The sequence below is a fragment of the Populus trichocarpa genome, chromosome 1 (genome assembly GCF_000002775.5).
Source record: "Populus trichocarpa isolate Nisqually-1 chromosome 1, P.trichocarpa_v4.1, whole genome shotgun sequence".
NCBI classification, from domain to species: Eukaryota; Viridiplantae; Streptophyta; class Magnoliopsida; order Malpighiales; family Salicaceae; genus Populus; species Populus trichocarpa.
In genome coordinates, this window is record NC_037285.2 from 47,969,418 (window position 1) to 47,996,276 (window position 26,859).

The 26,859-nt window shown below is 35.9% G+C and overlaps 3 protein-coding genes and 1 pseudogene across 6 annotated transcripts; 1 reads left to right on the forward strand and 3 right to left on the reverse strand.

Annotated features, from left to right (window-relative positions):
• Positions 1-4,421: 4,421 nt before the first annotated feature.
• LOC7480349 (protein NTM1-like 9) lies at positions 4,422-8,014 on the reverse strand (annotated as a pseudogene).
• Positions 8,015-9,921: 1,907 nt separating this feature from the next.
• LOC7490724 (uncharacterized) lies at positions 9,922-12,756 on the reverse strand. Of its 3 annotated transcripts, none has more exons than XM_002300489.3 (7): positions 12,603-12,756; positions 11,966-12,258; positions 11,126-11,260; positions 10,991-11,033; positions 10,555-10,611; positions 10,365-10,479; positions 9,922-10,245 (listed from the first exon to the last, which is right to left on the reverse strand). In XM_002300489.3, the coding sequence occupies exons 2-7, from the start codon at positions 12,250-12,252 to the stop codon at positions 10,115-10,117; spliced, it is 768 nt and encodes a 255-aa protein (XP_002300525.2). In that variant the 5' UTR covers positions 12,253-12,258; positions 12,603-12,756; the 3' UTR covers positions 9,922-10,114. The 3 variants fall into 3 exon arrangements, with proteins under 3 accessions (XP_002300525.2, XP_024464126.1, XP_024464117.1); XM_024608358.1 differs by having other exon boundaries at positions 10,555-10,614; XM_024608349.1 differs by having other exon boundaries at positions 10,555-10,653.
• Positions 12,757-15,593: 2,837 nt separating this feature from the next.
• LOC7490725 (uncharacterized) lies at positions 15,594-16,450 on the forward strand. Its single transcript, XM_002298944.4, has one exon. The coding sequence runs from the start codon at positions 15,718-15,720 to the stop codon at positions 16,198-16,200; it is 483 nt and encodes a 160-aa protein (XP_002298980.1). The 5' UTR covers positions 15,594-15,717; the 3' UTR covers positions 16,201-16,450.
• A 1,651-nt stretch (positions 16,451-18,101) lies between these two features.
• LOC18095999 (WAT1-related protein At3g30340) lies at positions 18,102-20,480 on the reverse strand. Of its 2 annotated transcripts, none has more exons than XM_024582379.2 (6): positions 19,888-20,480; positions 19,582-19,693; positions 19,400-19,516; positions 18,877-19,291; positions 18,636-18,787; positions 18,102-18,546 (listed from the first exon to the last, which is right to left on the reverse strand). In XM_024582379.2, the coding sequence occupies exons 1-6, from the start codon at positions 19,973-19,975 to the stop codon at positions 18,375-18,377; spliced, it is 1,056 nt and encodes a 351-aa protein (XP_024438147.1). In that variant the 5' UTR covers positions 19,976-20,480; the 3' UTR covers positions 18,102-18,374. The 2 variants fall into 2 exon arrangements, with proteins under 2 accessions (XP_024438147.1, XP_024438139.1); XM_024582371.2 differs by having other exon boundaries at positions 19,582-19,644; positions 19,888-20,478.
• Positions 20,481-26,859: the final 6,379 nt, after the last annotated feature.

Here is a 26,859-nt window from a genome sequence, read left to right on the forward strand (position 1 = left end):
CCTCCAGCTCCTGATCCTAATGCTGTCTAACCTCATGTACCAGCTTAAAACAGACCCTGCTAGGCTATCTTGAAAGAAATAGATTAGCAATTTATCATCACGGATTACTTCCGCCATTTTGTTGCAGTAGGATCGAAGGTGAGTGTTTGGGCATTCCAAACCGGTATACTTAATGAATTCTGGTATCCGGAAATCTTTTGGCACCACAATGTTTGGTACCAAACATACTTCGGATGCTCGTATAGGGTCAAACCAGTCATTACCCTCAACTGCCCTTAATCTTTCTTCCAAAACAAACAGCTTGTCTTGGTCCATCAAACTGGGAGACCTATTATCCGGGATTCCCTCCGCTGTTAAGTCCACAGTGATTGGAGCGTGAGTTGGCTGGATAGGGGTGATAGGCATAAAATGTTGTTCATTGGCCGAGTTTGCCCCCTGGTTTTGAGATGCTTGAGGGATGTGAGCTACTGGCGCTCCTTCAGGTTGTGCTGATGTTCCCTCCCCATTCTTAGCTCTTAAAAGCTGCTCGAGTAAGTCGGTTAGCCGAGAAACTTTATTTTTTACGGACTCCAACTCGGTCTGATAATGTGACTCTAAGTGAGCTCTTTCTTCGTTCTCCATTCTTGATCTAGACCGGGTGTGGTGGACTTTGGATGTGGGACCTATGTTTCACGATCTGGTATGCGTGTAAAAATGTAAATGAATGTATGATAAAGAACAATGCATGATGTATATATAATGTGAGCTGAAAAGACCTGAAAACCAAATGCCTTATGGTTAGGTTTCGTCTTATGCAAAAATATATTTTATGGAGCATACACCCTATAGCCGGTTCTAATTCTTTTGTGCTTGACGAGGGTAGGTTGGCTATTCAGTCTCTAAAAAGGGTCTCTTGCTGTCCCAGTGATTGCCCTTGTGGAGGCAATATGGGGGCTTGTAGGTAATGAGATGGCACATGTACCAACTATTACCAGTCTAAGCACTCAGCGAAGAGTTGGGGTTTACACAAACTTAAACCTTGACTAACAGTCGTAAGGTAAGCTGCTAGTCCCCCACTTAACTTAAAGTTTGTGTGTGCTTCTCAATAATCAAAGTATGTGATGCATGAGACAGTTCTATATAATGCATGAACAAAAATGTGTAAAGAATTAAAGCGTATATGCAGACGAAAAAAAAAGAAAGGCATATTAACAATAAACACACGAAAACACCAATAGATCAGACAAAAACAAAGCTAAGTCCACAAGGTCCCCAGTGGAGTCGCCATTCTGTCGCACGTGAGCGACGTCGCGGCGATCGTCCACCCTCAAATGTATGGGGGGATATATATTTGGTAAATATGGGGAGACAAGGAATTCTTTGTCTCTTAGCGGTGAAAAATGGTGTGGGAGTCGCCACCTAGTATTTTGGTCACTAGGAACCCTAACTGGTCTCAGAGATCGGGCACGGGGACTGGTTGCGTAAAGGGAAGGTATTAGTACCCCAAATACGCCCTACCTAAGGTAAGCTGCATTGCTTGATTGTCTGATAAAAAAACTTAAGGTGTTATTATATTTCTAGTTGTGGGTCCGTCTATGGTTCAAGAAAAGTCCTCCTCAATAAGGAGGTCCTTATCTTATCGGGTAAAAACCTAACTGTTCTAACGTCTATGTAAAAATCATATTTTTAACATCAGGAATACGTTTTACGTATAAATTTGTAATCCCATATACTAAAAGAGGACAAAAAGATTTTTTAGAATTTTTTGAAATATTGGCCTAGTTCTCATGGCTTGAATAAACTGGTTATTAAAGCCAAAATGCATGCTAATACATATATTGTTTTTGAAATTTCCTTTGTTGTGTGAAAATATGATGTTATAATATTTATATATATATATATATTGGAGAGACTAGGTCGTATGCATGAAAACAAAACATTTTTTTTTTATTTTATTTTTTATGTCTTGATGAAAACCGGATATTTTAATACCGGATTTGTATCTTTACAGTATAAAAATACAAACCGATATTGATCAAAATACAGTAATAAAATTACAGAAAATCACATATTTTTAAAAGGTTTTTTTTTTTTAGCATTTCATGAAATTTTTGACTGGACCGGACCTGGCCCAAAAGGAAACTGGGCCGAAATCAGCCCAAAATAAATTGGGCTTACTTTCTACAGGGCTGGACTCAGCCCAGCCCGAGACAAACAGTAACTAGGGGTACTGTACACACAAACAGTAACTGTACACGCATAGTAACCGGGTTACTGTACATGAGCACAATAACCCGTTAATTAATTAGCTGGTTACTGTGCATGCACAGTAACCGGCTAATTATTTTCTTGCTTGCAGAACGTGCACTGTGCACAAGAAGATGACCCCAAAATGGTGATAACGGGAAGGGTTACCTGAGATGATGAGCTTGGATAGATGGGCTGATGGTGGTGCTGGTGGCCGGTTTGGCGGTGGCGTTGCCGCGGCTACTCTTCCTCCTCTCTGCTGTTTTTTCTTCAGCTCTGTTCTCCCCTGTTTCCTTTGTTCCCTCTGTCAACCTTGTTCTTCCTTCTCTGCAGCAGCTTTGTGGAGGTGTTGGTGGCGGCGGCGTGTGGGAGAAAGATGACAGTGACTGGAAAGTCCAATGACAGCAGCTGTTTACTCCTTCCCCGTGCAGAGGAGCAGGTGCTGCCTTTTCTTCAAGTGGTGCAGCGCCGTGTGGGAGGAAGATGATGAGCTGAGGCAGGATGGTGGTGGCGTTTGGCAACGCTGGTGCAGTTGGCGTGTTACTGGGGAGGATGGCTGGGATGGTGTTGGTTCCCGAGGGTAAGGCACGGTTCTTCTTCTTCTCCGTGCAGAGACCCCAGTCTCTGTTTTTCTTCCCGGTTGGCTTCTGTTTGCTTTGCTTCACTGTTTCTGTCACCTTGCTTCTCTGCTTCTTCTTCCAAGTGGTGGTTCTAAGAGGAAGGTAGGCGGTGCCTTGTTGTTCTGACTGCTTCGCTGGCGGTGGAGGCCGGTGGCGGTGTAGTGGCTCACGGATGGCAGCTCCAAGCAGTGGCGAGACTCGACTGTTCACTCCCCTTGGTATTTCATTTTGCTTTCTCTTCTCTTCATTATCAAGCCTCTTCCCCTTCTACACTCCCTATTCCTCTTCTCTTAAATTCCCTCCCCTTTTTCTCCCTTCCCCCTTTTCAGTTTCAAAAGAGCCCTCTCCCATCCAAAAAAATCCTCCCTTAATACAGCTGCTAAGAGCAGTATTTATAGGCGAAGGGGGAGCGGGGAAGGCATCATTGCGCATGGGGAGCAGGGCATGCGGCCGTTGGTCGGCTAATGGGCGCGGGGCTTTAAGCTTTGGGAGCAGCATGCAGTCATTGTTTCTTGTTTAAAGGGGGGTGGGGCTCTAAGTTTTGGGAGCTGCAGGCGGGAAGAGGAACAGTGTCAAAATGACACTGTTCAGTTTTTTTATATATATATATATATATATATATATATATATATATATATATTTGTGGGGACCCAAAAATGGGTTACAACATGGGGCATAAATGATGCTGCTGACATGTCATTAGCATAGTCATAGACATAGCCACTAGCATAGCCGTAGACATAGTTGCTGGCATAGTTGCCGTTGCATCGAGGTTTCGTTAGTCATGGAAAAAGCTTTTGAGAAACAGGAATGAACGAGCTTTTTGCTCATTTTCCAAAGATAACTCTAATTGATGAGGTTGGGAAAATTCTTAGTAGAAAGATTTGGGGCGCTTTCCATAAGCTGATAAAACTTTTCATAGAGGACTTTGTGGGCCTGACAAAACTTGCAAGAATAACTCTCTGACGCTTAAGTCAGTATTGTGTTTGTTTAGGTGACGAAGAGAATAAATATTCTCTATGCTTAAACTAGATAGCTTGCTTGCGCTTCTTGCGAGGTGACTTGATTTTTTTGAAGCGTAAAAAAATGATTAAGTGCTTTAAGTGTTTTTTAAAAGAGGAAAAAAAATTAATGGCTCCATATCATAGAAAAATAATGGAAAAAATATCAACCATCAATTTCCAGGATTCCAAACAAAGCACGAAAAACATTTGATACTTATATTTAATTCAAAAGCATAAATGATCATAAAAAATACAAAATTGAACAAAGCCTGGAAAACAAACTCAGTTAACATGTATGTTTTTTCAAAACGAATGGAAAATCTTGTTGAAATTGAAAAAAAAAACCATAAGAAAACAATTGAGGATGAAAGTTAAAAAAAAAATTAAGCTGAAAAAGGTTGAAAACCAAGCAAATATGGATGAACATTTTAAGTTAAGTTAATCTTTTAAAGTCACAAACCCTTGGCTAAAAAGCTTAATATAAAACAAATTCAATGTTAAAGGGTAAAGTAAATTTCTTTAATTAAAAACAAATTCATTATCCAAATCTTTTGTAGTGGTTCGTAAAAACTTGGAATGAGAATTGTGCCATTTCATTTGAAGCTCTTGTACTGTATTTGAAAGACATGCACGAATGCAAAGAAACCAACTAGAATGAGAAGCTGCTAAATGCATACAACAAAGGCATCATCTACAATCAGAGCTACTTACTGTACTAAACAACTTACACAATTTACACTTATGCACACTGGTTGTAACCTAAGTTATATATGCCTTGAGTGTTTTAAGTGCCATCTACAAAACTATTCTGCTCCTCGTGGAAGAAAACATGCACTACAAATTATCGCTTGCACCATCCTGTATCCAGAGAAACTTCACGGTCATGAGGGATCTCCATATTCCAGCAAACGCTACGATTGCGATTAAGAGGAGGAAAATGCTGATATAAACTGGAGGTGCTGCTGGAAATGCTGATGATGCTATCTGGCTGCTCTCGGATTCACCCTCCCTTTTCGCCCTTAACCTCAAATCTGAAGAAGATTCTTCAGCAATTTCCCTGTTAGTCTTGGAACTAGGAAGTGGGCTTTCTTTCTGCAGATAGTCAGCTGTAGGGGTCTGTTTTTCAGCATCTCCAGTGGCCTGCAGAAAATAATTGCATGAAATCAATAGTCGATGGGTGCATTTCAACAGAAACCCCACATTGTCGTAGAGTGATAGCACTTACCTCTGTTACAGATGATTGCACCTCATCTTCATCTTCAATGTAGCCTGCATCTTTAACCTTGCAATATCCGACTGACTCAGACAAAAGCTTCGTTTGCAGCTGCAGAAGGATTCTTCTTGGGCCACTGCCCTGGGCAATGAAGATGTCTGACTGTGGTCGGACACGAGGCTGGCGGGCCCTAATCCTGATTCCAGTTCCACTAACACCACTGCCATTGTCTACAGAAGTCATCTGACTGGTTGCTTCTTCCATACTATTAAGCACACCAAAGGATGAGATTGCAGATTTGGCAGATGGAGCATCTTGTCCAACAAAATTATTGCCGAAATGACTAATATTTCCCCTTCCAAGTTCTCCATAAAAAACAGGAGTGGGTGCTCTCAAAGTTCCAAGTGCAGGCTGCATTTGAAATAGTTCATTGCTACAAAATTGATCACTAGGCCACGCTGGGACTCTCATGAGCGAAACATGCTGGTGTACATCAAAATTACAACAGGATTTTAGAGCTTCAGAGGTTATTTTCAAATAAGAATAAATCAACTATGTCAAATTGCTCAAACAGCAATAAAAGAAAATACAAGATTTAACAGTTAAGAGCTATGACAGCTAAGAGAGATTCAACAACATGGTTATTTGAAAGCTACCAAAAGACCATAGTTTTACCTGTAAATTGTTCATGAAACTGTATATACCATTGTCCGGAGCATAAGAGTTTCCTGGTGGTATCTGACCACACAACTGAGTCTCACTTCCAACACCCAAGTTGTTCTTACTTGTTTCTTCACCAGAACACTCGTCATGGTTATTGAAGAAGCGATCTAACAATTCTGTGATGGATACATCCTGTTCAATGGAGACATCCTGAAAAGGAAATCCATTTTGATCGTTGCCAAAGTCACTGGCATAAGGTGAATCTATGTAGCATCCTAGGTCTGCTGGAATATGTGATTGCACTGGGGAGAAAACTTCACGATCAAGTTCACCAGATACAGGCTCGTGTATAAGAGAACTTTCATCCAGCAGCGGACATGCCTGAAAAACAAACTTAAAAAAATCAACTTTCTCATAATGTTTATCTTGAGTGGAGTACGAGAGGCCAAAATACAGAATCCAGTACTCACCTCCACAGCTGTTGCTTCTGGCACTTGATCTTCAATATCTGAAGTTGCATGTCTATTACTGCAGATATCAACAGGCCCCACAGAATTAGCAGTCACATTGTCAGACTCAGTCAACCACATCTTTATATCTTCTGACTGCTTTCCTGAATGCATGTCAGATGTAGCTGTTTCTTGAACTAGATCTGATGATGCATTATCAGGAGAGGACTTAGCAGCTGTAGGAGAGTATCCAATCTGTTCTATCTCATCATACTTTACACCATTGGTTCTCTCTTCTGGCTTTCTGAATAAGCGAAAAAGGACAAATGCAACCTGATCCAGGTGAAAAGAGGAACTAAGTGAGTTGAAGATATAAACAGCATCAATGAGAATCAACGGTATTCATTTCAACAATAGCATCACTGTATAGATACAATACAAAAGGAAATTTGGTAACTTTAAAAATCAACAATGAAAAAAAAAAATAGATTCCATGTACATCACTTACTACTAAAACTGAATTCCTTCAGTTTAGCTGCCGGCATTATGTTCATACGTACATCAAAATAAATTAACATTGAATGCATGGTTAATAGGAAAAAACATAACACAAAAAATTAATCACACAGCATGTAGACAAAATTTCCTCAGTTTTTCCAACGAATGAAATCAAAACTAAGCATTTCAACCAAATATAGCATGTCAAAATGAACAAATTAATAACAAGAATGAGATCAAGAACGCTAGCAACCTGGCCAGGGCCGGTACCATCAAGATCCTCTTCAGTGGGACGATACTCATGCATGATCCAGTTCGTACGCTTTCCCTTTGGAGCACGACCACGGTAGAAAACCAATGTTTTCTTCATACCAATCAAGGTCGTATTACCAGCCGATTTCCGAGACTTTATTGTTCGATCCTTCCCCGTAGCCTTCCAATATCCAGCATCTGTTGCTCTATTTGAACGATGACCATTAGGATACTTCCTATCTCGTGGGCAGAAGAAGAACCACTCTGGATCATCAGTCTTTATCACAGATTGCCCTACAACCCAACATTCAAATTCACTTCTCGTTTAGCTAAAAAAAGCAGAAAATACCTTATTTCCAAAACATAATGATAATCTTTATAGCAAGTTCAAGGGAATCTACTTGTAACCCTAAGAAAAACCCCACATTCCTAATGACTCCAAATTTAGCTAAAAATATCAGAATTATACACTAAGTGCACTTAATTATAGAAACGATACTAAAATACCCTGATTCTAAGAAATCAATATTTATTACTAGTAAATTCAAGGAATCTTAGTGATGAAGGAATTACCCAGATAAGCAAAAAGTGGAATTTATTCATAGGGAATAAAGAAATTAAACAACCAATAAAAAATATATCAAAGATTCAACCTTTAAAATCAAAGAAAACCCACCTAAAAAACAAATTAATAATAATAATAAAAAGAACGGATTTTTCTTTTTCTCTTTTTTACCAGGCAAATCCCAAGGCTCCCATTTACAAACATCAATTTCAGGGATGACTTCGACTTCAGAATCACGACCGTTGATTTTGAGTCTCAAGTAGTGGCTTATCAATTCTTCATCAGTTGGCCTGAATCTAAACCCTAAAGGTAGGGAGTCCATAGACACCATAGCCACCATGCTGTCTTCGTTTCCTTTCTTTAACCAAAACCCAACAAAGAAATTCAATCAAAGTTTGAGTCTTTGCATCAGTTACTCCAAAAACTATCAATCTCTCAATGTACTTGCCTGCTCTTTTATTTTTGTTGTTGGCGGTAGGGTCTGTGTTCTTCTCTTATTTAACCTCTTGAGTTTGTACTACTGGCCAATGGCATCATGACAAAACAGCAGATGTCAAATGTCAGGCCTCAAGAAGAATTTTACGTGTACGATGTTGTTGGCGTGAAAACAAGTACGATCCAGTCCTCATCTTTCGATATGTATTCAAGTCACGTCTTAAAGTAAAATTTCTTTTAATTTCATCATTTTATTATCATACTAGAAAAAAATATTTCATTAAAGAAATGAAGAAATATCTATCTAATTCATTAAAATAGAGTAAATAAATATACATTTGACCCATCAGCTTTTAGCATATATATAAAAATATATTATGATTAACAACAAACAATCACAAAGATAGAGATAAAAATAAGTTGGATTTGAGATCATTCCAATAAATAATAAAAATATCTAGATAACGAGTGTCAATTATAAAATTTATAAATGCAAAGAATGACGAGTCATTTAATTTTTGAATAAAATGGATTAAATTTCCAAATCTATTTGCAAAATCTACCTATGAAGAAGATGCAATCAAGATACCTATACAAAATATCATCTAGAACACAAGTAGGTAATGCTTATTTAGAAAGTATATTTAAAAAGAAAAACATCTTTGTCAACTATTATTTAGCAAAGATAATAGATTTACAAGTGTTTTTAAATAAATGTAAAACACTCACTTAAAAAAAAATAAAGAGATACAAGTGGGAGATAAATTCTATACGAATATATTTTTATCATTTTTTTTATTGGTAATAAATTTTATGTTTTCTTATCTCTGTATCTGTTTTTTTCTTCAAAACGAACTTCAAAAAATAATTAATAATATGTTATTAGGTACCATAAATTTTTTAACAACTACCCCTGAAAAATTGCTAGTTTTTTTTAAAACCCCAAAGGAATTAACTAGAGGAGATTGGATTATCAGGTAATAGGCATTCAAGTGTTAAAACTACAAGATTTAGTAAGTTTGAGGATTGGTTTGAAATCCTAACCATATTGGGGACTAATATATATATATTCTTTTCTCTAAAAACAAAACACAACAATATACTAGTGAATTGGTGACTGGACTACGAACCTTCCTGTCTCCAGATGCAGATGCTGGCTCTCAAGTACACATGTACTGTTCACCTATATTTTAAAAAAATTAATACTTTTTAGTTTTAGATTAATTTTCTTATATTTTTAATCATTTCATGTTAAAAATAAATTTTAAAAAATAAAAAATATTATTATTTTAATACATTTTAAAAAATAATCTCCAAACAAAAAATGGCTTAATTGTCAATTTTCTGGTTCTGTTTAGTGGAGTGGTTCAGGATGGTGGGATTAAAGAAACTCTCTTCCCTTAACCTTATCTACAAAGGAATATTTTCTCACTTTTTACCTTTTTTTCTTCACTTTTTCTAAGTTCTAATAGATTGATCCACATGCGATTACTTCTCGAAGTCGCCTTTCTATTAATTGCAGATTTTCAGCATTAATTATAACCCATAAATGGTATTATAGTTGTCAAAACCGACATGTAGCCCTCTTAGCAGGCACATGCCTATGATACTGCTCTCATTAGCCGCTGTTCTCCCATAAAGTGAGCCAACAAGAGACCCCGGCCCCAATAAAGAGCCATCAGTCTTTTGAATTGTGAGGACTGAGGGTACATAATTGGACCCCGCATATGGAGCTGATTCCTTACCAGTCCAGCAGCACACCAGAACTTTTGGAAAAGAGAACCTGATAATAATAGTCTTTGAAAGAAATCATCAAGATTTGAGGAAGCCTCATCGTTTTGCTAAACTTCAGATCTTGATTGAACAGAGCCCGTTGGGCCAGGGCCAATGACAATTATCTCTTTGTTCATCCCTCCATATCATTTCTCCACCAATGCAACTCATTTTTTTTCATGCTTTGAAGGGGAAATAAAGTTGAATAAAATTCCAAGGAAACTGTAGGGAAATGAAGTTCGCAAAACTTAATGGCGTATTGTCATACGCGAGCACACTTGAGTAATAATCAACAACCATCGCCAAACATAACATGACATACTATACATGAGGTGAATAATTTATGTGTACTACTGCCCCAACAAATTAAGACTTCTCTTGTGAGTTCTATCTTCATTCTGTACATATTTACCTACCTACAAAGCTGGATGATACCCGTGATTCACATTGGCATCTGCCCTCTGCACTGGTCTCCTAAAACTCCACTTAATGCAGAAGTCCAGGGCTAGCCGAAGCGCGGTTCCAAGTCCGAGCACAACAATGACCCCTGTGTAATGTGTGTCATAGTTTTGACATCAGCATGCATATTGTTCTTCATTTCGTAATGCTACTATTTGCATATGGACAAGTCAGTTAACTGTTGAAAACTGATATAGACGTGCTTACCGATTATTATGTTAACAGGTAAGGCAGAGACACCAAGGGTGATGGATATCAGCACATCCAACAAGAGGCCACCAGTAAGAATTGAGAATGCCACCCAAAGTGGACTAAAACAACCCTGTTTTGAAGATGAATTCATTCAAAGTCATCACACTGAATACTATATCCAAAAAAATACTCTCAATTCCCTTACCCTATTGTGATCTCGTGGTCTTAAGTTAGGGTCGATTCTCCATACCCAGTAGTTTGTCTGCTTCATGAAATCACAGAAACAGAATATCAACATTAAGCACTGCATGGTTTATCATAAAAAGTTCTTGTCATCAATCTGTGCTGCCAAACCAACAGTCTATAAATAGTGCTTCCAGATATTGTAAACCCTTATCCAGTTTTTTAAAGCATGCCACTTGGCCCTTTGGTATATTGGAAAAACATTCCCCACATTTCCAGCAGTGTCATTGTGATTTTAGAAGCTGACATGATAAACTATCTTAGACAGGCCCCAAAAAAGATGTATGAGCTTGCATCACATTCCAAATCCAATGCATGTATAATTTAGACCAGATAAAAATGAAAAATGCTATCTTAAGCATACATTGTAATTTTGCTCCCAGAAATAGAATACCTACACTTGGCTGGGATTCTGGAGGTGAAACATTTACAGCTACAGCCCTGAAATAAAAGGTTTAAATCATATAAAGTTAATTCAGCAACCTTGTGCCAAACTTCATAGCATAAACAGACATGGTGAAGGACCGACTTACTGGCATATCTCACATTTGTTGGATCCTCTTCTGCTAAACCAGGTATCTATACATGTGCGGTGGGCTTTTGCAAGACCACCTTTACATTTGCATCCAAGATCTATGAGAACTTCTTCCTTCTCCTGCTGGCAAACTCTGAAGAATAATGAATTAATCTTAGTTATTGCTTATGTGATGAGTTCCATGTCTCTCTTCATCTTAGTACTTTTCTCTCTAATGGTTCTGGTTTTCTTTTTAATCTTAGCAATTAAATTATATAACAATTTTCCCTTCTAGAATATGAAACCATGATGATGGATGAGATTATAAGACAAATGATACTTCTGGTTCGCTGAACTACAAACACAAGCTGGATGATGCTACTTTGTCAATCCCTGAAATGTGGTGTTAAGGAAAGCAGCAAATTACGTCCCAATACGCCAATAAAGATTTAGATTTCAGTATCTAATGTTGTACAACGCTAAATCAATACCAGGGGATCACTAGGAGTTCCAAAAAAAAAGTGCATGTAAAAGCACACTGGAACTTTCAACTTGAAAGGAGAAAATTCACAAGTTTATGACATGGAACAGACTCATGATTTTCATAGTCAATTAATGTCAAAATCCAATCAAATCAAGCAAGATCAAAATGGGAAAAATACACAATACACGATGGGTTTCAACTTGAAAGGAGAAAATTCACAAGTTTATGACATGGAACAGACTCATGATTTTCATAGTCAATTAATGTCAAAATCCAATCAAATCAAGCAAGATCAAAATGGGAAAAATACACAATACACGATGGGTTCCAACAAAATTATAACTAGAGCAAGAACTAAGAAGTATAAGTACCAACCTGCATTGTTCGTGCAGACTTGAAGTCCTTGACAAGGACCCTTTTCTGGGAGAATCTACACCAGGCAACTCTTCCTTGCTGGCAGCCACATGAGCAGTAGACTCACCATTAGAAAACGCAATGGCAATCACTGGTGGAAAACCAGAATTCCCTGACAAGATCTCATTACCGCCTTCTTGCGGCAAAGCCTTACTGTTATCCTGCTTCTCCAGGTCAACCTCAGTAAGGGCTAAACCACCAGCACCAGCTCTGGTGGTGCTGTCTCTATCAGACACGTCATTCTGCATCTGATTCTATTTAAAAAAACAAACATTCAACAAAACTTCAGTAACTAAAATCAATCCTAGAAACCACTTAACTCTCAAAAAGATTAAAAGGGTTTATCTTTTTAGGCATCATCCTTGCACCCCAAGTAGAATCAAACAAAAATATTCAATCTTTTGTCAAAAAATATATCAAATATCAAAAAGACAGGCAACATAGTAATAACCCAATTAAGAAATTCCGTCAAACAGCTAAAACCCAGATGGGATTACAATAGAAAAACAGCAAAAGAAAAGGCAAAACAACTTGAATAGGCAATGGCTTTCCATTTTAGAGAGGAAAAAAAAAAAGAAACAAAATGGAAACCCTTTACCTGGAAAATGCTTTCGCTTAAAGGACAAAAACAAAAGTAATCTCTATTTTGTTGTTAAGACTAAACCTTCACTGCTTCGCAACAAGGAAACGGAAAGTAGAAGAGAAATGGTGACCTGACCCCACGAGTGGGTTCAGGTTTTTTCTTTTTTTATTCTCTCTCTTACATATTTATTTTTAAATTTTATAGTTTATACTTTATAGATAATTTTCTACTAATAATAATAATTAAAAAAATAATATATATTTAGTATTATGATGAAAAATATATTTTAAAAGTGTTTTTAATTTAAAAATATATCAAAATAATTTTTTTTATTTTTTTTATTTTTAATATTAATATATAAAAATTATCAAAAAAACATTAAAAAATATCAATTTAACATTTTTTAAAAATAAATATATTTTTATAAAGTATCTAAAAATAAAAATTATTATATTCTTAATCATATAATGCAGTTAACTTCATTTCCATCCTTTTCATTTCAGTTCATTTATTTATCCAATCACCCATGTTTTAAATTGTGATGGGCTATAAAAACATTTAAAAAAATTGTTTTTTTTTATATTTAATCACAGTTTAAATCATGGTTGGCTATGTAAACAAACACACTTCTACCCTATATTTTAAAATTTCTAAATCTTAACTTTTTAGTTTCCAAAAAAATCCAATTTTGCTGGGGGCAAGTTTCATAGCCTATTTTTTAGTTTTCTTGTTTTAGGTTTTTAAGTGTTTATATATACTTAGATACTTGATCTGCAGTTTGCTACGAGTTAGATATTTTTTTGAAATAAAAAAATTATATACACAAATTTTTTCAACAAGTTATTGTATTTTTAAAAAAATTAAGTGAAAATCAAGAAAGTTATGCATACATGTAATCAAGCAAATAATAATAGAAAACGAGATAGAAATTAAATTGATTGAATAAGATAAGAGAGGAAAAAACTATGCAATGCTGTGCATATTAGAAATATTATATAAAAATAATATTTTTTTTCAAAGATAAAGTTCGTTTATACAAAAGGTTTAAAAAAATTATAGATGAATCATAAAAACTCTTCAAAATTTAAACACATAACAAAAAAAAAATTATCATTTAAAATATGCTCTCTAAATAAAATGAAAGAGAGAATGAGTATTAATTTAAATATAAATAAAAAATATTCAGAGAAAAAAACCATATAAAAAAGCATTAATTTAAAAAAATATATAGAAAAATATTTTAGAAAAAAAAAGTCAAGGGCCAGGCGTTGCTGGGCCTAGCCCATTTTATCAAGACCGGTGTGACTGGGCCCTTATTTTTTTGTTGTAATTGTTGTCTGCCTCATTTTATTTTGAAAAAAAATCAGATGATGTGTCACCTACTAAAACAAACAGCTTTTTATCTTATTTGTCTAAATTTCAGTTATTGTGGTGACTGTAAAATCAAGGCTTAAGTTTTTTTTTATTTTTCTTTGTTTGTCCAAATTCCAGCCATTTTGAATAGTAGAAATTTTGTAAAGCTTGGAGAAAATGCTATGCAAAGCATTTGATCATATCCACACATCAGACCAAAAGAGAATGAAGGATCCATCATCAATTATGAAGTTAATGTTTTGACGCAATACTAAGCCGATAACACTGTTTGTATCCAAGATTAACAAAATATCTTTCTGAAATGGAGAAATATGACTATGCAATTTTGGGATTTCATTCTCGAAAGTTGGGGAGTAAAAATGGGTTATTACCTATTTCTATAAGGCATGGTCTGACGAGGTTAGCCTCCATATCCATTTAAAAAGCATAGATATATTTTTTAACATTAAAGAACTCAACCCAAAACCTCCTTCTATTCTAGCTTTCACCACAATATGTCATTGCACCTTGTAAATTTTTTTTTATTTCGCCACTCCAGACCACAAGAATCTTCATTTTTTCCCTTAAGGTTTTGATTGTACTGTTCCCCGGTGAGCTTTTGATGTCGAATCAACTAACAATTTTTTTTTAGTTTTTAAAATTTTAAAATTTGATTAAATAAAATATTTTATAAATAATTTGATGATATAAAATCTTCTAATATCAATCAAAAGAAATAAATAATGCATATTTAAAAACATGTGTACAGAAATCATAAAATATATATTTAAAAATATAAATACAAAAAAAAAATTAAATATCAAATTAAAAATCATATACGAAGATAGAGTTTAAACTATGAAGCTCGTTTTAAAAAACAATTATTCTCTTTGTTTTCTTTGATGAGTCAAGCACTCATCACATCTTAATGTCAACATTAATAGTTTTAAGGTTTTAATTTTTTGTAGTTTCCTATTTTTAATTTTTATGTTTTTTTTTTAATTTTTCTTTGTTTCCAATGTAAACCATATTAAAAAAAAGATAAATTTTAATTTTTTGTTTTATATTTTTAAATATAAATGATATATGTGGTATCATTTTAACCTTTTATAATTAGAATAGATGATGATTCGATACTATCAAATTATTTTAAGAAGTTCTATTTGATTAAATTTTAAAAATTAAAAAATTAAAACCTTAGATAAGAGAACGAAACATTGAAATAATCAAAACCTTAGAAAGAGAAATTGGATTAACCTTTAGAGGACAAATTAAAATTAACCCTTTTTTCCCTTTTTTTTCTCAAGAGTGGATTTATTTACATCAATTGAATTTCTGAAGTGAGGTAAAATAGTAAAATTATACTCAATTCTTTGATTTTTTTTTTTGATAAAAAATATACATTTTGGGAAATTTAAATAAAGAGAAAATTCTCTTCATGAGATGGAGTACTTGTTTTGTTTCCACTAGCATGGTACTAATGGAATAAGAATAGAGCCTTATCATTCACAAAAGAAAAGGAAAAAAAAATTGTGGAAGGTAAACTCATTGCCAAGCAATCCTTTCTCTTTTCCATCTTTAATAAATCAAATTCTTATAGTGTCTTCTAAGTTATTCCCTCCCTTTAATTTAATCAGTCTTTCCAACAGTTGGCACCTCACATTTCCTCTTAAATTCAATGGAGCCCCTCTAGCTCCAACCCCAAATTCCATAACTTCAATTCTCCTGCATTTTCTTACATTCCTTGCTAGCCCCGACCTTGTCAGCCTCAAAAATCATGGCTTCTGACGGAAACAAGAACAAACCTCTCGATCGTGAAGTTAGAGACATGGTGAATACCATGACACACCGCATTGTTGATCAATTTCACAAGCCAAGTGCAAGTCTCCACAACCAGGAAAGCGTGGCTGATGAGGATGGTCATGGCATTAGAATCGTTACTCTTGCTGGAACCAACACAGGAGCTACAATGCGAAGCGAGTTGGATGATCAGAAATCCAACAAGTTGCCTGATGGGGTGTCATTTGGCGATCCTGATGCATCAGGGACTTACGTTAATAGCAATTTCCAAGCTGTTAACAATTCTATCATGTTTGGTAGCAACTACAGCACTAATGATCCTGGTGTTCATATGGACATTTCGGATACTTATGAACACCGTGGACTTCGGCCTGATAAGCATGGAAAGAAGGGAAAGAAGAAAGACGAGGAAGCTTTCGAAAGTGACCAACATTCTGAACATTCAGAACATTCAGATTGAGGTCACTGAAGAAGAAAATTGAAGCAGGAGGTTCAAAAGGAATGAAGCTGTGCTTTAGTAATACTCTATATACAACAGGTTTAAGTTTGCCTGTTAAAGATTACTACAGGTTTGGTTTTCAGAATTTATAATGATCAGACAATAAAGTTCCAAAAATCATATGTGGTGTGATTTACATATTGATTGATGGTGTGTCTGTATTGTCTTAGCTATTATATGTTGAGCATAATATGACCAAATATTTCTTTTACCGACAATGAAAGTCATTGGCACGCAGTGATACTAAGCTAATATGTTTAGTAATTGCTAGAATCACGAGTTTTAGGTTATACTTTGTATGTTCATAGTCCCAAGCACCGGCGAAGCAAACTTGACCTTTGTGCCTAGAAGTGTGTCTTCGTGTGCTATGCAGAATTTCTATGTCGGTGTTATGACTCATGGATGAATACGGTTATGTTGTCAAAAACATGCAGCAATTATTGATAAATATTATAATTCGAGAGAAATTAGAATAAATATTCATTTACTATACCGTGGTGTCATCACCCTTGCACCCCTAAACTATTAATCATTCGTAGTAATAAAACAAAAAATAAATCTCAAGGAGATAAATATCATCATTTCTGTTATGCTCAATACACTCCACTCCGATATCTTGCTTGTCTTGTTAAATGTTTTATTTTGTAAATCAGAACCCTATTATTAATTTAGAGAGGGTTGCTGGGTCTTGGAGAGAGATTGTGAAGAAAATTTCCCTCTTCTCTCTTCACACAATCCAAGTATTTATGTAGAAATAACTGTTTGTTATCCATTACATCAGAAAAGGCTAATCCAAAATAGAAAATCTGCTTGTTTCCAGCGCAATTGCAAGTTGATCGATGACCTTGTATCGGTCTAATTGTGCTTCAGTATTTGAGTGGTGTCTCTATGGTCCAAGAGATGATCATATATAGGTCATGAGTCATGATGTTTAAGCTCCAAAAAGAGGGACTCCGCACCATGAATTCCATTTATCAAGTAACATTATTGATGAGGTCACATTTTCTTCTAGCCTTGAGGTCTCTTGGGCTTTTGGGCTATGACAGACCATGACCATGAGTCATTGGGTTGAGGAGGAAGGACGAGGTTTGATCTTCAATGTTGGAACTCTTCTCTTGTTAAATCAATAAGCATGTGAAAATGGTCACCGAATAGGGCATAACCAAACCCTTGATTACCCTTAATATTAATAAAGGTAGAGAGAATCCTTTATGAAGTGTAGAGTGTGTGCAAAGAGACATGAGAAAATGGAGATCAGGGCAGCTTTTGCCTTTTCATATTGAGCCGAACCTGCTATGGTGTGGGGTTATTTTCATAATTCTCTATTTTTGTTAGCCATGATTACCTTTTAAATAAACCATTCATGAAAGGGATAAGGAGTTTTTTCGGTCTCCATTGATTTTTATTTTTTATTTTTTCCCATAAAGAAAAACGTAAGGTGTCCTCCATGCATTAGAGGAGGTTTTATTTCGAAATGAACAAGGGTTCGGGAATAAAATCATGAGCCCATGGTGCGACTTCCAACTCCGAAATGTGAACCCCGAACTCAAAGGAAAGGGACGCTTGCTCGGTGAGCTTTCCAAATACCGAACGTGTTGAAATCAATTCACCTTGAGAAAGGTTTCTGTGCTTCTCCCAAGATGGCTCATGGCTTGCCTCTTTTGATCGGCCTGCCCCAAACTTGCTGTCCTGGTTTGGGACCAGACTTGGTAAAAATACGAATTATATCAGTCATTCCTGGACGTTTAAGGCCCGACTCCTTCAACTATATACAAGAGCCTGCACAGCATTCTTCTCCACCATGAGACTCAGGGTGTTAGAATGGTTTTGTGTTAACATGTTCTACATGCAGCCACCTACGATATCCAAATTTTCGGCTTAATGCTTCAAAAACGTTTGTATATTTGATCATAGAGCTCCACCGAAGAACAGACTTGCATACAACCTTTGCCTCCATAACAAGGAGTACTTCCTATCCGATTCTTTTCTCCTTTCATTTTTCTTTTTCTTTCAGAAAGAGAAGCTGAAAATATTTTCTTCGAGATTTATTCGAATGTTAGTGGAATTTAAAGGAAAGTACAATTAGTACCAAACATGGATTTTCTTGGAAAGAGGAAAGATCATTTAACTTGGCCTCAAGGACACCTTGAATCACAAGAGACAGTACTGACAACCTGTAAGGGGGGATCTTGTTCCTTTATCTCTTCAGCTTCTTGAGCTACTCTTGTTGCGTGATTCTGCATTTCTTTGTTCTTACCCCAAAGAAGAATGTACAAGCCAATTATCACAAAGATGGATCCCAGCAAACTGCTCATGAAAAACCCTTTTGTGAAAAATAAAATAAAAATAGAGAAAGTGTTTAGTACTATTCAAGACAGAATGGTCAAAAAGTTTACCTGCCAAGATAGAGTTCCTCATGGAGGATAGGGACATCAAGCATGGCTGCCATTATCTGAACTAGGGGACTGAATGCTGCTGTAAAGACTGGACCCCTTTTCTTAACACACCATGACATGCCCACATAGCACAAGCCTGATCCTATGATTCCCTGCATAAATCAATGGCTCATTCAGCAATGAAGAGACACAACAGAAACTAATAGCTCTATGGGTTTCAGCTTGTGAAGGTTATGCTTACAGCATACAGGACAGTTATAATTTCTATTTTCCCCTTCAGAACCCATATGGAGAGGCTCCTTTCAGTGGACAAGCATAAAATAGCTGACTGAATGGCACCAAAGAAGGACATAATGGCAGTGCTAGAACATTGGCAGGGGTATCTCCTTCCAATATGTGATTGAAGCACAAACCAACCAGACCACAACAGCGTTCCAACAAGCAAAGTAATACAACCAAAGGTCCATCTTCCGGCCCTTTTAGTTTGGCTCAGCTTTAGGCTATGATCCATGGCTCGAGTTACAGCTTGACCAGGTGAATTGTTAAATAATGGTGCTCCTCGGATGAGAGTCAACAGCATGGCACCAGCAACACACACCAGGGTACCGAGTACTTTGGCTTTTCCGCTATTGGATTTTATATGAACAGTCTCCATTCTGCAAGGCCATAGATAGAAACCAAGAGAAGTTAAAACTGCAAGGCTACGACAAAGAATATAACACATTGCGGAACCATGAAAGTTGAAAGAAAATTATTATAGATACTTGAATGGCAGTGCCATTATAAACGTAACGACAGGAACCATGTTGATGAAGGCACATGAAAATGTAGCAGATGTATATTGAATGCCGATAAGGAAGAAGTATTGTGTCAGTGATGCCCTGCAAGGAACAATTAGTTAGTGGCAAGGATATTGAAAACTTGAAAAGGCTTAAACAATACTCACCCAACAATCGCACTGAGGAACAGGTAACATAAGATGCGAAATGTGAGCGGCGGTCTGCTACCCCTGCAAGCAAGCAAGCGAGCTTGATTTGTAAGATCTGTTGCTTTAATATCTGAAAAGTAGTATCACAATGCTACAATAAGAACTTCAATCCTAATTCGTTAACTCAATTAGCCGACGAACATTTGGTTCTAGCAAGCTAGCTAGCTACATGCCTGTATAGACTATTCTGGGGAGGGGCACGAGTTTATACAGTCAAGAAATCAAAATAAAAATAAGCAGAATGTTGGACTAAAGAGCTACTACCTTTCCCGGAAGTAGCCGATAGGACCCAAGAAAATAGCAGAAATCGAAAGCCGGTATGTGATAAGGACCAAACGGTTAATCCCCTCATCAAGGACTTTCTTGAGAAGAATATTCACAATGGAAAAAGCAAAATCAATTGTTATCATTGCTATGAAAGGTTTCCATTCATCACAGCTCTTCAAACCAGCCATTGAATCCAGCACTCTTGAAAGAAGTAGAGTAACACCTTTCTTATCACTCTCTTTGCTAACCAATTTCCTCTATCAGACAGTACTACAAGCTTATGTGCAGAGATATTGCTCTAAATAAATGGACTCTGGAATAATTGGGTAGAAAGCAGAATTAAATTCTTCAAATCACATCAACGCTTTAAGCAACCAACATCGACATTAGTTTGCTATTTATTCTCTTCTTTACACTTTCTTTTGAGTGATACTTTCCAACAAATGGAGATTACAAGAGAATCATTTAGCATCACGGATCATACAAAACAGTGAAGCATCAATACATGATTTCGTCCTCGAGAATGGTAGAAGAATCAGTAGATATTGGCCACGAGTTTTTCACTTGCATTTTCTTCTAGGCTTTATCTTGGTGCATGATGTACCTTTTGAGTTAATTTATTGTTAGCCTTGCTAAGCATAGCTAATTAATGGCATCTTTTTAGTGGGGTTCTCCTGCACGTAGCATCTAATACTACATCTCTTTTGAAACAGGATGGCTAACAACCTTTACACGCAAGGGGAGAGAATTATGTATCCAAGAAAGTGTCTCAATTTGTGACGCAGGAGATCTTGAGAGCATTCATATTTTTTTAATTATTTTTTCGAGTCAGTTTGTATTATAACTGTATTAATTAGTATCAGAAAGCTCCTAGTAATAATGTTATTCGCACAAAGATGCTAAAGGATTCATAATGAAATGACTTGCATAAAGGAAGATTATTGGTTTTCTAATTGAGGAATCACCATGGTTGAAGTTCGCAAAGAATATATTCATGGTGGACGATGATTTATGAATAAGAAGATTCTGCTTAAAGAAATATGTCTTGAGATTTTCAAAGACAATTTGAATTCAAGAACAAGTTTCTTCTATCTTAATTAAAAAAATAATACAAGAGCAATTTTAGCATTGTTTGGCATGCATCTTCAACGAACATGGATTAATAAGATTGAATATTTTGATCTCTCTCTGTAATTATGAGATTTTTTAGAGATTTGATACGAAACAAACATGTAAACCTTTGGGAGTTTTGATATATATCAAAATCTAGCTACGAGTCTTCGAAGGGGTAATTAATAATTTTCATTATCATTCGCTAGAGGTCATTAGTTGGTATAAAGTTGCGTCAATTTCCTCAATCAACGTACGTATTGCACTCAATTGCTAGAAAAATATCTTGTTTTATTATTCTAAATTAGGTTCAACTGAAGGCTATCGTGCTGCAGATTTTATACAAAAGAGGACAATCTGTGTCCACTGTTTCCAGACCTCACGAGAAAACTGAACTTTTTAGTTTTTAGCTCAAACACTGTTGGCGTTTACAATGTGCAGAGCAAGAACAATATCTCAAATCTTCTCGTAAATACCGGAAAGAATAGTGCAGAGAAAAGCAGCGATCACCTTGATTAGACGCAGCAACTAGGAAGATTTCTGTGCACTGTCCAGACCTACATTTCAATGGTGCCACTTCAAATGTCCGTGTCATCTTTTACACGCACGCACTTGTCTTCTACCTAGCTATCACTTCCTGGATTGTACTCCAAGCTGAAATTATCCCTCTCTATCTCACTTAATTCCATCCCAATCTTCTAGCTGCTAGTACTTACCTCTCTAGCTGGCTAGTAACTATTCAACAAACAAACGTGGCCCGTGTAATATCTTGGCAGATTGTAGTACTCTTTGAAGTGCAATTAATACGGGGGATCCTGAGCTAGGAGTTATTGTGATTGTTCATCACCAATGTAGACTGCTGCTGAGCAGGTAATAGGAAGAATACTGCTGTGTGGATTCGCTAAGAGATGCTTTTACACTATAAATCAAGATATTGAATATGTCAACTGTTTCCATCTTTGAACTTTCTAGTTAAGGCCCTAGCACCCCCCTTCACCTTCACTTTTTTAATTCTCTTGTAATGTAGAATTGAGAACCTGTTCCTGATTCTATATTCCAGCTGACAACTTTCTGAAGGAAGAGCCACAGCCATTCATTTACCTATCGTCTTTGTACAGCCGTACTATCTCTGCGTTTGGATACCAGATAGCAGCTCCCAGTTGATCTCTTTCTGGAAAGTAATTCATTGTTAATGGACCATATAATTTAGCCAGGTGATAATGGATTTCTTGAATATTTAAGATAAGCACATATGATATTACCATGTGACACAAAAGAAGGCTCTTTTTTGCCGACAGAAGCTAAACACAGCAAAAAAATTCAGAATATAGAAATTTGATGAGTGAAAGTGACTGGAATGTGAAACTTAAATTCACAACTTTATTCCTTCTAAAAATTTCTAAAATTAATGTTGATAAAGTCTGTTTCTTTAACAGGATTACAAAACTTTAATTGAACCATAAACTCTACCTTAACTAGAAAATAAAATGAAAATTTAAAAATACAAAGTATATAATCATGAAATCCGAAACAAAGCATAAAACAAGGAAAATAACAAAATTGGCCTAACCAAGATCCCGGGATGAGATTCTCGATATCTCAAGATTTGATGGTGCGCATAGCGCTAAAAGCATTACTATATAGAAAACAGCTTCTGGAAACTCCTGTAAAAAATTAAGTAATATTCAATATAAGCTTTTTAGATCATCATGCTGGTCTAGAACAACCAAATCTCTTCTTAGATCTAAATTAGCCCCACTAATTTATAAATATATTTATTAGGTCATTCATATAATCCAAACGCGGTAAACCTTATCTAATTATATTTGACTGTTCAAAATTTATATCAAGTCGAACCACACCACTTTCTTATTTTGTTTTCCCACGAGGGCTAGTCCAATCAAAAATGGCATGATGTTCCTTTTTCTTTTTCACTTTAGTGTACGAAGCTTCTCTTATTATTAAGTATCATTAAGATAGAAAAAATAAATATGAAAATGTGTTTAGTTGAAAAAATAAAAAATAAAAAATAAAATAAAATTTATTTAGTGATAGTTTTAGAGTGAAATTATATATTTTTAAAATAAGAAGATATGTCTTCTCTTTCTCTACTATTTATGTTTTTTCTATTATGAGAAAATAACTAAACGCTAAAAATTTAAATAACTAAACGCTAAAAATTTCTTAAAGATTTAATATATTTTTATTTTTATATTTTCTTTTGTGAGATTACTTAGCAGTCCACCTAAAACACATGAAGATAAACTGCCAACGTGGATGATGATTTAGACCATAAACTAACCGATACCTTATGTCCTTTCCTAAGGGAGCAAGAGACAGGAATGAAACAGTAGTCACTTTGGAGTGCTACAGGATTCCCCTTTTAGACTCTATCCTCAATAGTAAAATGGCCTTCAATTAACCTCGTCAGGCTCGCGCGGTCTCTGTCACGTCCCTGCATCGGGACAAAAATGCTATGTCAAAAACAAAGAAACATTTCAAGCTAGCATCTGTGTTACCAAGTCCAAATGAAGTAACAAGATGTTATTTTATTGTCTTAAATCGGATCTTTTGGCTTTTGATTGCAGGGCCATTATAGCTGTCCCTATCATACTGCTTAGTAACATGGACTAAATCATCTGCTAGAGTATACTAATATATCCTCCAGATTCCGGATATTGCTGTCGTTTCGACGATGATCACAAGGAAGCAATCATCTTACATTTCGAGGCTTCATACAGTGTGTAATGGAACTTTTTTTATTTTATTTTATGGACTTAAATTCTAACAGTAGACATTATCTGAATCTTCGCATCTCATGCTAGATCAATACATTATCGTAATCTTCGCATGCTATACTAGATCAATAATTTACTGCGGATATGTAAGCCAGTTCTGGATGTTGTTGTTAGGGATTCAAACTTCAGGATATGAACTGTTATTCCATTGATGTCCATCTTCCTGCTAGCCTTAATTACCATTTCTTGCACATGATTCCTGTTCCTTTCAAAAATAAGAAAGAAATGGAAAGTTGATTTTTATTGCTTGAGCCATGACGACGTAAAACTTGAGTGCTTAAGCTGCAGGAGCAGAATTTCCAGTCTGATAGGATTGCTTTTCAGAAATATAAAACTAACTGTTTGACAATTGGCAGCATTCAGAGGGAATTTCTTCCTTTTCGTGATTAAAGAAATAGAAGGAATTACTTCACAGCTGAGGCAATACAATTCCTCCAATGAACAAAAGATTGTGAAACATACTTTGCATACTAGATTTAAGTACAAATTACAGATATTGATCACTCCCTGGAAAAAAACAATTCTTGAACTTGCAAGCCCTATATATAGGTGGGAGTTTATGGTGCACATGTAAAAGAATGATTAGCTGGTAACTGTAGTTGGTAGGGATAAATTGCAGTAACAATGGAGGAAATGCAAGATCATCCAATGTCACCCTAACGCTGAGGAATGAGGATACAAGAGAAAGGGATCCCAAGTGCTATTACCACCAGTCCAGCCACTATTATCACAGTGCAGGAATTGTTGCTCAGTGGACCAAATACCTTGTTCATCAATTTGCGATGTTGGCATGTTTGTTGTAATCATTCGACTAATCTTGTTCATAGGCATCTCAACGGTGCACGGATTTGAATACATCAAATCAACACATGGTTGAGCTGTCGCAGAAAGTGGCCATGCAGAAGTAGTAATTGAAGTACTACTGGTAAACATAGCGGCCTGATCAGAAATATGGTTCATCTGCGTGGCCCAGGCGACTTCACTTGGTGCTGGTTCACTGGGCCATTCCAAGTTTGTTGTTGCTGTAGTACTATGGCATAGTTGATTCCACAGGCCAGCCGCAACATGACCTGCCATCATGTCACCATGATCATGATCTAAGACAAGGTCAATCTTACGAGATCCTGAAGTACAAGGATCCTGAATAGCATTAAGAGTTCCAGCTCCGGGAGAAATAGAGGCTGTCGATGCCAGATCTCTCTTAGAATTGTTTTTGTGAGAAGTATTCGCAACCAAGTTAGGCTGCACACTTGAAGAACAAGCAGCAGACGGAAGCACCTGCAATCCCTTGCCATCAAGCAGCTTGGCTTTGAGTGCACCAAGAATCCCTCCCGCTTCACTTCCCGTCCCGCAAACTTCCTCAAATGAGAAAGGCTCAACTTCTATAAGACTACCACGGCCAGCACCGGAATTTGGTGCAGGCTGAGGCAATTCAAAGTTTGTACGCGCATTAGCACCGCGTAACGCCCTAGCCGCATCATCATATGCTCTTGCAGCATCCTCAGCAGTATCAAAAGTTCCAAGCCAGAGTCTAACCTTTTGCAACGAGTCCTTAATCTCTGCCACCCATCTCCCTGATGGCCTTTGCCTAACCCCAACAAACCTGTGGTGTCCCCTTGATGATGACTTCCTTCTGCCTCGCAAACCACCACCTGTTGGTGCTCCCATATGTCCTTCTCCTGCCACAGAATTAACCCTCTACTTTATGGAACCGTGCCTGGGTCTAAGGAGCTGGTTTTTATAATGCTAAAACCATGCAGGTATCTGCTGACATCCATGTATGGACAAGTGAGAAAATGTTAAGCTCGGCTAGATTGAATATTGCAGGCCATGTTGTTTATATCGAAACAAGAATAATATATTTGCAACATTACAGTATTCCTTGCTTTTAACAGCTAGAACTATTCCTGTGATGATCCATTATCCAGAATGGTAGAACAATGAAGGGATCCACACACCAATTGGGTAGTCAAGCTAGTTGTGTACCTTCAATTTTCTTCAAAATATTTGGAGTTCTAGCCGGTTCATGGAACAAAAATTAAGATGATCCAGGCTCAATAATTCCAAAAATAAATTTAATTAGCCATCATTTCGACCACTGATTGATTAATGAGAATTATAAATATCTTTATAAGTTTTTATTTCTAATTTTATTTTGCATTTATTTTCCTCTAAAATCATCAAGGCTGATTGGAATGTTATTGTCTATTGTGTCATATCAAATAATTAAATATTACTATTTGATAAAGTATATATAATTTTTTATCAAGATGACATAATTGCAGGTCCCTATGCTCTTCTCTTCTTTTCTATTATTTAGACCCTATGTTTTTTATCTACTATTTTAAGAATATATAATTGCAAACCAATCCCTCAACTTCTATTTTATCCAGTTTTTGAATTTTCTAAAATTGCTACTCGGCCAGCAAACTATAATCAATTTGGATATCTACAGCATTAGTTAACAGACTATAATTTAGACTTTTCTCAACAAAAAAAATAATAAAAATAACCCTGTAATTGAAACAATCAAAGTGTCAATTTCATTATCAAAATACCACAAACTACTCAATTTAGTTCTTCTTTCCCTTTATATTTATATATATAAGCATATTAAATATAATTATATTAGTTTTTCTATAGGTTCTTCATTCTTAATTATACAACCTTTGACTTAACAACAAAATAAGTTATTGCAAGAAAAATTCCCTTCTCAAAGTTCACCTTTTGAACATGAACATGGTTATTAACTCTGTATTATATATTAATTTATAGATTTAGAATCTATCTTTGATTAAATTTTATTTTAATTAGATTAAAAGTTGATGAGTACTCAGAGATGACTTGATCAAACTCGGCTGACTCATCCAACCAAGTTAATTCTAAGATTTTTATTTTTTATTTTTTGTTTAAATGATGATAGTTTTAGGTTTTTTTTTTTTTTTGTTAAAAATAATATCATTTTAAGGTTAATCAAAAAACCTACAACTTGGACCGTTTTGGAAGATAAGGGATTGTAGAATATAAAGACTGGAGTTGGGACATGCATGTAGTTTATTAA

Coding starts and splice junctions, on each gene's coding strand:
- LOC7490724 (XM_024608349.1), bottom strand. CDS start 12,252: ATGCAGAATGACGTGTCTGATAGAGACAGCACCACCAGAGCTGGTGCT. Junction 11,261..11,965: donor AGTCTGCACGAACAATGCAG/GTTGGTACTTAT, acceptor ATTATTCTTCAG/AGTTTGCCAGCAGGAGAAGG. Junction 11,034..11,125: donor AACAAATGTGAGATATGCCA/GTAAGTCGGTCC, acceptor CTTTTATTTCAG/GGCTGTAGCTGTAAATGTTT.
- LOC7490725 (XM_002298944.4), top strand. CDS start 15,718: ATGGCTTCTGACGGAAACAAGAACAAACCTCTCGATCGTGAAGTTAGA.
- LOC18095999 (XM_024582371.2), bottom strand. CDS start 20,078: ATGGCTGGTTTGAAGAGCTGTGATGAATGGAAACCTTTCATAGCAATG. Junction 19,645..19,887: donor ATCGGCTACTTCCGGGAAAG/GTAGTAGCTCTT, acceptor GCTTGCTTGCAG/GGGTAGCAGACCGCCGCTCA. Junction 18,788..18,876: donor TTATAACTGTCCTGTATGCT/GTAAGCATAACC, acceptor TGATTTATGCAG/GGAATCATAGGATCAGGCTT.